This window comes from Tenrec ecaudatus, chromosome 2 (assembly GCF_050624435.1).
Source record: "Tenrec ecaudatus isolate mTenEca1 chromosome 2, mTenEca1.hap1, whole genome shotgun sequence".
NCBI lineage: Eukaryota > Metazoa > Chordata > Mammalia > Afrosoricida > Tenrecidae > Tenrec > Tenrec ecaudatus.
The window spans coordinates 290,033,690-290,045,859 of NC_134531.1; the positions used below are offsets into that span (position 1 = coordinate 290,033,690).

At 45.5% G+C, this 12,170-nt stretch overlaps 1 protein-coding gene across 5 annotated transcripts in view; it reads right to left on the reverse strand.

The window, feature by feature from the left end:
- PHLDB2 (pleckstrin homology like domain family B member 2) overlaps positions 1-12,170 on the reverse strand; it is a 128,010-nt gene that overhangs the window by 19,824 nt on the left and 96,016 nt on the right. For all 5 annotated transcript variants that reach the window (XM_075542545.1, XM_075542542.1, XM_075542543.1 and 2 more), the window contains 2 exons: positions 7,553-7,693; positions 6,025-6,124 (listed from right to left, as the gene is read on the reverse strand). In XM_075542545.1, the coding sequence (XP_075398660.1) occupies positions 6,025-6,124; positions 7,553-7,693 (241 nt within the window). The remainder of the gene's footprint in view (positions 1-6,024; positions 6,125-7,552; positions 7,694-12,170) is intronic.

A 12,170-nucleotide genomic window follows, 5' to 3' on the forward strand; every position in this document is an offset into this window, starting at 1 on the left:
CCAACCCTTGAGTATGGTGACGTGCAATGATCTGGTATGGATCTTCGGTCCATAGTCTTTGTAACCCTCCCCAAAGGACTGGGTGGGAGCTGGAATTGGGTCGATTTTGGCCACTCTGTTGGGCATAAAGAGTCGCTTTAAGTGCAGGATGAGGAATCCTGAAACCACCCAGAAAAAAGAGCAGACAGCAGTGTGTGCAAAAACCTTGCCTGAAGTGGCAGGCAGCAGAGGAGTGACTAGAGGCTGCAGCATCCGAACCAAGAGATGGAGCAGAGCAGGTGCAATGAGACCATGAGGTCAAGCTAGTGAGGCTGAGTGCTTTGGGCATGAAGCGGACCTGCAGAATGGGGGAGCCTAATCAGCCCTGGGAAGCTTTGTAACCCTTGCCAGTGCGGAGCAGCAGCCCAGAAGTTGTGTAGCTGTGAGGCTACCAGCAGAGAGTGAGAGATGGCTGTTGGCATGGCTGAGGTGCTGCTGTAAACAAAGAACTGTATCCTTAATGTTTCCTGAACCTGACTTGTGGTAAACTGTTCATATCCTTAATAAGCCCGGGGAATGGTGAGGATCTCTGTGAGGTGTGTGTGGTGACTGTGGTGGATTATTGGACACAGCAGAGAAGCAGCGTGCCACAGGAAGGATGGGCAGAACAGGCTAAGGATGGAGGGGGAAGGCATGTCTATTGTTTCCCTCATCAGCATCATCATTAGGCAGATGACGAATTGGAGTCTCCTTCTCACTGAAGCCAAACAGAAACGGCCTCCATACCAAAGTCCTCCCTGAGGACATGTAGCTTTAATTTGAAATAAAATTCACCTAAGAAAAGCATTCAGCCCCAGGAAAGCGGCTGGAAAGGTCAGAAGAGCCTTAAAAATGCTCTACATTCTTCCTATCCAGACAGAAATAGCTGTTTGGAAGGGTCGTTGATAAGTTATGCTGAGTGAGACCAGCTAATAGTTGAAGCATTTCTAATGCAGCTTTTGTGGTAAAATTCAGGCACCTCGGCTGATATTCGGGCCGGTTTATACTCGAGTACATACGGTACTTGGCTACCTGTGACTTCATATAGAAAATGGGATGACTTCAAACACGTCACTTGAGTTAAGAGGGCAAGGCGAAGGGTTGTCTAGGTGAGCACTAAGCCTCTCATAACTCACCTGCTGAGAAATTCATTCTTCCTAATGAGAGTCGATGGCCACAAGATGGAGGGAAGAGGGCAAGTCAGGAAACGGAGGAAGGAAGCGGACAGAGAAAGGGAAAACCTGTAAGATCAGAAGAGATGGCCACGGGCAAAGACACACACAACACTTCCCACAGGCAAACCCGGCGGTGTTAGCAACAAACTAGCACATTAAAAATATACTGCATATCCGTTTTTAAATTAGTCTTAATTTTAAAAAATCATTTTATTGGGGGCTCATACAACTCTTATCACAATCCATACATACATTCATTGTGTAAAACACACAGGTACATTCACTGCCCTCATCATTCTCAAAACATTTGCTCTCCACTTAAGCCCCTGGCATCAGCTCCTCATTTTCCCCTCCCTCCCCACTCCCCCCTCTCTCATGAACCCTTGGTAATGTAGAAATTATTGTTTTGTCAATTAAGTCTTAATTTACAGAGGAGACTGGAAGAAGTTTTTGGTTTTTTTTAAATGAGCTTATAAGGCAGGCAGACATTTAGTCAGAAAAGATTGGTTTCTCTCTACCCCCTGCCCACCTCCCCAAATTTTTCACACATTATCTGTCCACCAAAAAAAACCATGATTTTTTTTTAAAAAGCCAATCTACCTATGAAACAGTTCTTTTTCCAAACAGACCTAAACTCATAGTCTTGAAGAGCTAGTGTCGGTGAAAGGTCGCTCCGTCAATGGGAAGGGCAGCAAACTTTATTCGCACGTCCCGAGCATCTCTAGCAGTCAGATACAGTCCCAAGGACACCCTTCCCGACTTTGGCCAATCAGGGACACCGCTCTACAAGCCTTTCTTGTTTAAAAAAGGCGTCAGTGGCAGGAGAAAAAGTGTCCCCTATCCTTCCCGCCCTGCACAGGCAGCCTGCCTCTTTTTCATACCTGGCGCTTGTCTAGGAGGGGCACATTCTGCGTTTAAGCTACATACATCCCTGGGCCCTCCCTTTTCTTCACAAAGACCCCCAAGTCTTAGAAAGCAATGCTTCCACAGACTGCGGCTTCCTGTGGAGGCAAGCTCCTAATAAAACACCCAAACAAAGAGGCCCTGCAGCTGCCTGGGGATGAACAGCAGCTGCGCAGAGCATTTTATTTCTACAGAGCATTTTATTTCTAGGCCGTGCACCAGGGCTTTATTCCCTCTTGGGGGAAAGGAATGACCATTAGACTAAAAGGCCACCACTGCACAGGTCTAAACTGACCAAGGACCTGGCGATGCCGGCTGGGAACAAAAACACCACACAAGGAGGGTGGCAGACCTTTCTTGGGCTTTCCTGTGTTTAACAGAAAAGACAAAAGGGCACAGGGCTCATTCATTCCAAAGCTTGTCAAAGGTTCGGTCGCAAGTTTGCACAGAAGCCAGTAAGCATTTTGAAGTCAGGTGTGGCCTCTCCGCGCTCCCTGTTTTACAGTCGACATTCAGAGAGCTCGGTACACATGATTCGTGTTGTCATTGTGATTCACACAGTGCCGGCTGGGGGAGGTTGATACTTACACCACCGTCCTTGATGTTTCCGTGACAAATGGCAGCAAATGAAAAAAACAGTTCATTGAAGTTAATTGTGCAAGTGAAACCAAACAGAAAGATGGCGTACGCTGAATTTGAGCTGGAAGACGTGCTTTCTCAAATTGCTTTATAATCATGGGATTTTTTTTTAACTAGCACATGCTGGTTCCATGAGACACACAAGTTCAATCAAAAGAATTCTCAAGGAAATGATGTCTGAGCCCTTCTGGTCCCTATAAGCTACCTGTATTGGCTTAAGAGAAAATCTGCCCATCTATTACAGGCAGAGGCAGTGGCTCTGCACAGCTCAGTCCCTTTCCCTTCTCCTCTGAGTGGCGACCGGCTGGCCTCCAGATTACACATCTCCGTGGATCACCACACACATGATGCTTCTGTTCCCTTGAAGAGGTCTCATCGGCAGCAGGTGAGGCTCTTTAAGAAGAGTGTCACTCCATCAGAGACACACTGAGGCTGCCGTCCTTTGGGCATACACAGGACTTAGTTATCAGTAAAGAATCGGCGCGCAAACCGCAGGTTAAATTGTAGAGGGCAGGCTCCAATGTGACCCCAAGCCCAATTTCCTCTCTGAATTTGGCAAGAGCCTCTCTCATTATTTCAGGGGGAAACTGAGATATGAGTAACAGAGATTAGACAGGACTTCAGTTTCACCACGTTCTCACAAGAACTCGCTTACGCAGTGATGTCAACCACTCTTGAGTTCCAAGGAGCTACTGGTATCATCTGTTGCTGGGGAGCCCGCCTGGTTCATGGCTGTCAGTCTTTTAAGGAAGCAGACTACCACAGCCTTCAATACACAGTATACGAATCTGAGATCAGACTCCATTTCCCGAGTGCCTGCTCTTTTCTGAAGCCCCCACTGCACAGAGAGAATGTGAGTATGCCCAATGACCTTTGTTGGTGTGGGGGACAATCCAAGCTTTGATGTCTTCAGCTAGTGGTAAAAATACATTGAAACAGAGGTCTGTTAATATTCAAGGGGAAATTCTTGAGCAGAAAATAGACGTGTCCTACAAGTGAGCAGTGATCAATGAGGGCCAAAATATAAAGACTCGTTTCTCCTTGTTCTTTATACATCATCAAAGCAGAGATATTTTTAACTCGTGAAGGAAATTATGACAAAGAAATTATAAACCACCCTTAGATATTGGAAGCCTCTCTAAAGAACAGTAGTATTTCGACTTAACTCTCAAATCACTTCTAGCTATGATTTTAAAACTTCCTTTCAGTGACTGATAGAGTGATGTATATGCACAGGGTGTATGTCTCTGTGCAGACATGAGCAGGCTCCAACAGGGTTGTTGAAACATTTCATTATCTTTCAGTTCAATTTTCCCATGAAGTTATCAAAGTACCTTCACACACACACACACATACACACAAAATTATAAATGCATATTCTTGTTGGTATGCTGCTGTTGAACTGGGCCCCAACTCATGAATACCCCGATATCCCATATATTATGGAGTAAAACCACCCCATAGGGCTTTCTTCATTAATGGATATATATTAATATATGTATATATATGTATGTGTGTGTGTGTGTGTGTGTATAAATAAGGCTCTAGTAGCAAGGGCCAAGCTAAGCAGCTACTCCACAAGGGAAAGATCTAACAATCGGCTTCTTTAAAGATTTCTGACATTGGAAACCATTTCTACTCTGTCCTATAGCATTGCTGTCAATCAGAAGCAACTTGATGGTGCCGAGCAACGATACATACAGAATTACACACACACACACACACACACACACACACACACACACACACACACCAGGGAGTGTCTCTATGGATACACACACATGCACAAGAGGACTTCCAAAAGTTCATGGGAAAATTCCATTATTCTTTAACTCTACGTGCCCATGAATGTTCTGAAGGTCCAGTGTACCTATGCACATGTACATACACCATGGGAAACCAGTGGTCATCCGCCGGCGCCATCCGCAGAGAGGCCTGGCAGGCAGAAGTGAATTTCCGCGTGCTCGCAGCGGGTAGGGTTCCCATCCCACCATTGCATGAAGGCGTTTGGATATTAGTGTCCGCTTAAATTGAGAACATAATTTTATGAGGACATTTCTTGAAACTACCTGCTAATGTGTCCTTCACTAGCCTATCAATGTTTCATGGGTAAGGATCATGATACTTGCTGCACATGATACACATACTACTTATGTGCATGGTACACATACTTGCTGCACATGATACACATACTACTTATGTGCATGGTACACATACTTACTGTACATGATACACATACTACTTATGTGCATGGTACACATACTTACTGTACATGATACACATACTTATGTGTACATGATACACATGCTTATGTGTCCTTCACTAGCCTATCAATGTTTCAAGGTCAAGGATCATGATATTCGTTCGCATTCTTGGTGACTAGTACCACACCTACAGAAAAGTCCCAGGGCCAACATAAATTACTGAACTAAACTACCATGTTAACACAATAAACCTAAGCCTCTCAATGGAGAAAGGCGGATTACCGCTCTAAACTACCAATTATAGAATTTTCTTCTGGTCCTGCAAAGCCTACTTAGACCCCCACCAAAGACTCCAGGTCTTATTACAAAGAAATAACATGTCAAGGTTTCAGAGTCTACTTGAGACTAATAACCACAGCATAAAAACCCAAACCCACATTAAAAGGCCTAAGTGAACTCTGAGCCACGCGACTTCTATTCCTCACCAGCTCAACAACTTTTCAGCTCGTGGATCAACTCCCAGCGGAGGCTTGTGTGCTGTTACGACATTGACCACGTTTCAGCGGAGCTTACCGACTAGAAAGAAAGTCTGGTGATCCACTTTCAAGAACATCAACCAATGAAAATCCCATGGATCATCGCTGTCTGATCCCATTGTAAGGGTCACCATGAGCTGGGGCCAAGTGGCTCACCCGCAAACCAAGTGGCAAATCTGAAGCCTGGCAATGTCTCTGCCTCACGGTAGTGTCTCTTTTCGTTTGACTAGTCAAAAATGAAGGTCAGTAATTCTCTCGGGTCTTCTTGGTGTTAAAGTTCTATTGAATTAATATTGAACAAGGGGTGTGTTTTAAATGCATGTGCTGCATACATATTTAGGAAAAGTTAACATTGTACAGCAATACGGCTCTCACAAACTGTCTCTCTCCCCAACCCCCTTCTTCCTTCCCCAAAGGAGTCGTTTTAAGAGAATTTAGGGCGACAGTTGATCCCTTCTCTGACCATTTCCAACACTGCCCTTGCTCTCTCTCCATGAGAATTCAAATACTTAACAAAAAACCATGGCATGCGATTTAAAGGGTACCTACCTCTAAGCATCCTCCGGGACTCAGAGTCTTTGGTCATGGTCGCCAGTGAGTGAGGGAGCACACTGCCACAACTGTTGCTCTGTCCGAGAGGCAGGTGAGCCTGTGGGAAGCAGAAGAGAACACTTGAGGCCCACTGCGGGCCAACCAGCCCTTCGGCAAGTGGCCACATCCCACCCTGTTCCATTTCTCCTCAGGGCAGAGAGCAGGGAACGCAGGTCTTTCTATGCATGCCACTTCATTGATGGCTGAGGGTCACGGACAGTCGCGGCTCCTTCATGGGAGCTTCATGCAGGGTAAGCATCCCAGCAGTTCCTCCACGGCAATAATTCCCAAAGTTGGACGGGTCACTGATAACACCTTAGGGAGCAAGTGCCAAATCTTCATGCATAAGGAGCAGGGCAGGACAGGAATGTATGCAAGCCATGCAAACAGATCTACGCTGGTTATCAATCATTGCAGCTATTTTCACCTACTCCCTGTTTATCTGGTTCACCCAAAACTGGAGGAACCTATGAACTATATTCCAGAGGCTTTAATGCTCTTTATACGTAGCCAAGACCTTGGTGTAAATAAAAACACAGCACAAACTGATATATGTCAAACAAGGTTACAACAAAGCTACTCTAGCTTAAAAGGCAGACGGCGGATTTTCAGATTCGGCCTCCTGAAGGGTCTGCTTACCCTTCTCTCTCTCTCCCTCTCTCTCTCTTTGCAGAGACCCCGGGGACATGTCTTCGTATTCATGAATGAGGACTCAGGCAGCAGATGGCTAAGATCACACTCCAGATCCACTACTCACTAATGGAGGGCACCTGGGCTGGTCACCCAGCTTCTTCACATGATCAATTTATCCAGCCTGATAGTGGGGGTACTTGTTCCTCTACTGCAGGGGTCCTCAAACTTTTTAAACAGGGGGCCAGTTCACTGTCCCTCAGACCGTGGAGGGCCGGACTAAAAAAACTATGAACAAATTCTTAAGCACACTGGACGAGTCGTATGCTAAGCAGGACAGGCAGTGGCAGCAAAAACATGCGGCGGGCCAGATAAATGTCCTCGGTGGGCCACATGTGGCCCGCAGGCGGTAGTTTGAGGACCCCTGCTCTACTGCACAGTGTTGCTAGTTTTCAAAATGGGCCAGTCCACACTCCAGGCTTGGTCCAGGCTCAGGTATAGACATGGACATAATTTAATAAATATTGACTGCGGCTACTCCTGGGTCCCTGAGTCTGTGTTCTCACTTATTTCTAGACCTGGTGCAGCCAGGGCATTCTGACATGCCCAAGAATGCTATCCACCGTGGGTGTTGTGTCGTGGCGGCTGAACCCCTACCCCACTCCTCCCCCCTCCCCCCTCCGGACCAGGCTCTCTGGTCCCAGAAGGAGCAATTCCAAATGTCCTCCCCAAAGGAGAAATCTAGTCATGACTTTCCACAACAGGTGAACAGAGGATGTGTTACATAGCATTTTCCTATTCGTAAGGGCCTCCCCACACCAGTCACCACGATGACCAGGAAGGCCCCACATCCTACCTTCGGGGTGGAACTTCTCCCCAAAGTCGCGCTGCTGAACTGCGACGACACGGACGCGGGAGGTTTCTTTCGAGGCAACGTGTCACTCAGATAGAGGCCTTCTTTATTCTGTTTTCTCCTGTCCTCCAGACTTCTAAGGTGCTTTAAAGGCAAACGCAAAGCAAGAGGGCACCATTTGGCACGGGGGAAGAGATCGGTTGCGAAATGAAGAATTCCGCACGTAATTCCGCACGTCCACGGAAGTTGGGGAACTTTCCCACTGAGCTTGTTGTAATGAAACTTACACAGGTGTTCCCCTAGCAGGCTTGAGCTACACCTGATAAGCTGCACAGAGGCCGCAAGAATTTATGAATGAAGCTAGAAGTTAAAAAATAAATAAATCTGCCTGTCACTTCAACAGTGCCTTGCCTCGGGGCCTTAGATTGTTACGATGGTCACCGATGATCACCGCGTGGCTCGTGTACAGCGCGTGGACAAAGCCCGTAAGCAGCTCTCCCCATCTGTCTGCCTGTCTGTCTGTCTGACAGTTCTGCGTGAGGCAGAGAGCCCAGTGGGAGGAGAGCGAGGAGGAGGAGAAAGGAGAGCGAGAACAAGTACACGGGAAGCTGCTTTAAAGCTGTAATCGTGTTTCAGTCACATCCCCCTCTCCAAACGAGGTTATTATTTATTTACACTGGGCTTGGGTGAGGAGCCGGTTTAAAAATACACATGTGGAATATTCCTCTTCTTCTTCTTTCCAATTCCTAAGGCAAGATTTTGTCAACCGGAATTTATCCACACTTTCTTGGATTCGCCCTGCTTGTCAACCCCACAGAAGAAAAAACGGAGTCTGCAACAGTTAAGTGATCTCCAAATTTGTGAACGCTCTTAAAGTTTGGTTATCATGAAAAAAAAATCGGCACTTTATTACTTATCTATATTAGTTAATATTTATCAGTATTTATAATAGCTAATAGATATTAAGTAGTGCAAATGAGTCAATTTTATCATTGATATTCATTGGCAAGTAGTAAATACTAACATGTATTACTATTTGCCAGGTATGTTCATAATTATTTTACATGTTATTTCATTTCATTCTCATAATAACCCCATGGCTATGATTAGCCCAGTGTTACATATAAAGAATCTGGGGCACAGACAGATCAAAGAAACATGTCCAAGGTTTGTCTATTTCATAAATCCCCAAATCTCAAAACTTTAGAAAGTGGCAGCGCATCAAGGCAAGCCCAGGGGCTCACACTGGGGTAAGAACGCTGCCATTGGGGGCGCCTGCTCAGGTTAATTAGAGAAACAGCCTCAGAACTCCGCAGTCCGGCTCTCCCTGGGAGCCAGTGTCACACACTCCAAATTTCAAAGCATCCCAGTTTTCCTTAACAGGCAGCTTAACACAAAGCAAAGAACATCCATTTAAAATGCAAGGTAATTAATATTTGGTACAACAAAAGAAAGAAGAGGGGGAAAAAACCAAACAAAACCAAACACAGGTTTAAAATCTGCTTTCTTACTACTAGCGACACCTTTCCCCCTAGCTGTGGATGCGAACAAAGCAGACACAACAGGACGGAAGGTGTCTAGATGGTCCCTGAATTCCTCGATCCTTCCTGGGCCCACTTTTTACACAACCCCTTGTTTTATTTCACCGCAGCTGACCCACAGTAACCCTCCAGCTGAGAGGCAGGGGTAGGATACAGTCCCTTTCACAGGAGGTCAGAGATAAGAAAGATCGGTGTTACTCTCCTGGGCAGGGCCCAGCAGCACAGGTGGCTCAAGGAGTTAAGTGTGGTTACCCTAGAGGTCAGCTGCTCAACCCACCAGGTGCTTTGCAGAAGAGAGAGGAGGAGACCTTCGGCTCCCGTAAAGGTTTACACCTTAGAAACCCTTTGGAACCCCTTTTCCCTACAGGGTCCCTAGGAGTCGAAATCAACTCGATGGCAGTTGATTGGGTGGTGACCATGTGTCCTTAGAATCTCCTGGGATAATCATCAAATTCCTAGAGGCCATCAAAAGGAAAGATTGAAAACTATATGCTTCTGAAGAGCCCGCCATTAATAGGCATTGGGTATGCTAAAAAGAGGACAACACTCAGTATAATATTATATTAATTATTTTTAAAGCTGGTCATTATGCTGAGTGCAATGAGCCAGACCCAGATGGACAAATATTATAGGGCGCCCTTTAAAAAAATTACATAGACCAAGCAAGCATCTAGCAGGGGTCCTCAAACTTTTTAAACAGGTGGCCAGTTCACTGTCCCTAAGACCCGTTGGAGGGCCGGACTATAGTTTAAAAAACACTATGAACAAATCCCTATGCACACTGCACATATCTTATTTTGAAGTGAAAAATTAAATGGGGCAAAACCTCCGGCCGGCCAGATAAATGTCCTTGGGGAGCTGCATGTGACCCGCGGGCCGTAGTTTGAGGACACCTGATCTAGAGACTAAAATTCATCAGTGGCTGCCAGGGTGAGTAGGAGGGTAAATTCGGGGGAATGAGAATGAGAAACACTGAGTGTGTTAGGAAAATCGGAATTAGATAGTGAAGAGGGGTGTGCAATACGGTGAGTGTAATGAAGGTCACCAGAGTGGACATGAAACAATGGTGGAAATGGTGAATGGCAAATGTTTGTCATATATATATATGATAGGTATATGATAAATATATCATATATATGATAAATAGATATATGATCTCTACAAACTCACTGCCATTGAGTCAATTCCAACCCATAGTAATTCTTGCCCCAGGGGAATTCCCTGGCTGTAAGTCTTGACAAGAGTCAAAAGTCTCAACATTCTCCCTCAAAACAGCTGGTTGAAAAAGCTGATCTACTACATGTATAATCATTAAAATACTTTGTTGTTCTGTGGTCCAAACGCGTACCTCTCAGCTTAAACTTGGAAAAACAAATTGGGCAGAGAGTGAGTTCTGTAATTATCAACACAAAGATCATTCTTATTTCATGAGACTGACGGAAGGATAATGAGATAGTGGTAAACTTATAAAAATATCAGCAAAATTCGACACATATCAAAGGAATTACATGTAAGAAGTTAACGCTTCTATGTCGTATGGACAAAACGAATTTTCCTACCACGGCGTTTGTTCGGTTTTTTTTTAACAATTAGAACCAAATTTTACTTTTTTGCATTTGAAATCATCTTTGATGCCGTCATCATCTTGAGAGTCTTTGCCACGGTTTTTAACAAGCACACAAAAACTGCAACCAACCACTTTCTAGGGGCTTGCTGTTCTTAATTCTACTCACTCCCCTAGATTCCTGCTGCCGTCCCCCTTAATGAGGTACAGCCAGGGTGCAGCACACAGGACTTCTACTACCTTGACCAACGTAGGCTCATCACAGTCGGAGGCAAGCAGCAAGGATGGGCTCGGTGCTCGTGACCGGCTCAGACAGCAAATTAACATGGTGCAGCACTGCCAAGGTACAGATGGTGCCAGGACCTGCTGATGCACACCCAGCCGGGCCACTGCTGTTCGCACTGGAGTCAAACGCCAGTCTACCCCAAACGGAGTCCAAATGACATGAAACTCTCTGGTGTAGAAACCATTACCGTACATTTCGATTCTGCTCAACTAGTAATCAAACGCATGCCGTTGTTTCGCCACTGTTACCTGGAGACAGAACCTGACTCAACATTTACAAGTGTTGTAAACGGTATTTTTTTGTTTCATACCACAGACTTTAGAGGGAAGAATAGTTCTTAAGTTTGAAAAACCTGCGGAAGAATTGAAAGGAGAAATGAAGCCTACGGAGGTGAAACCCACACAAACATACCAGAATCAGAGAGAGGCCCATCAGCAGTCCCAACATTCTGAGATCTGAGAGCCTGCTAAGGGTCCTAACAAGATAAAACTACGAGAAAGCAAGAGCAAGCAGCTTGCTTTAAAAAAACAAAGGAAAAAAATCCCTTTGTGCTTAAAGAGAAGATTCTATGTAAGCAGATTGGCTGTCTCAAGATAAAAATCTCTCACTGGAAACAGCAGTTTTTCATTCATTACCTGTGGCTCCTTCTGCTGCTGCCGCTTATGTTTCTTAGCAGGTAGAGGCGGAGGTGTAGCGTTTAAAGGAAATGGATCGACAGACGGAGTCATGACTTCGGGCCATGGGACTGACGGAGGCTGAGTGACAGGAGGAGGAGAAAGAGGAGAAGGCAACACAAATGCAGAAGAGACAGGTGATCTTTGCTTTACAGGAGGAAGACGCAGCACCGGTGCATCCACATGAAAGGGAAGCATGCAAGGGCAACAAGTGATGAACGCAGTCACCTGGAGGTTCAGTGTCACTATGTGTTTATCAAGGGGTCTCGAGCGATGGGCAATAGCTTTCCATTCTGCCTCTGTGGAAAATCCTACCCTACGTGGGACCTGGGCTGTGGAGGACATTTCCATCACTAGTATTTGCCATGCCCCTAAAAGTTTATTTTTTTCTTTCTCTAAAAAGCACGGCCTTATCAGAAAAGTCCACACTGAGAACAAAAACCAGCAGGAGAGATCATCCAAATGCACAATTTTAGAAATGTCCTCCAGAGTCTTAGATGGGGCGAAGTGTTTGGACACTGAAGCTATTTGGATTTACGTCTCCCAGTAAGTACTC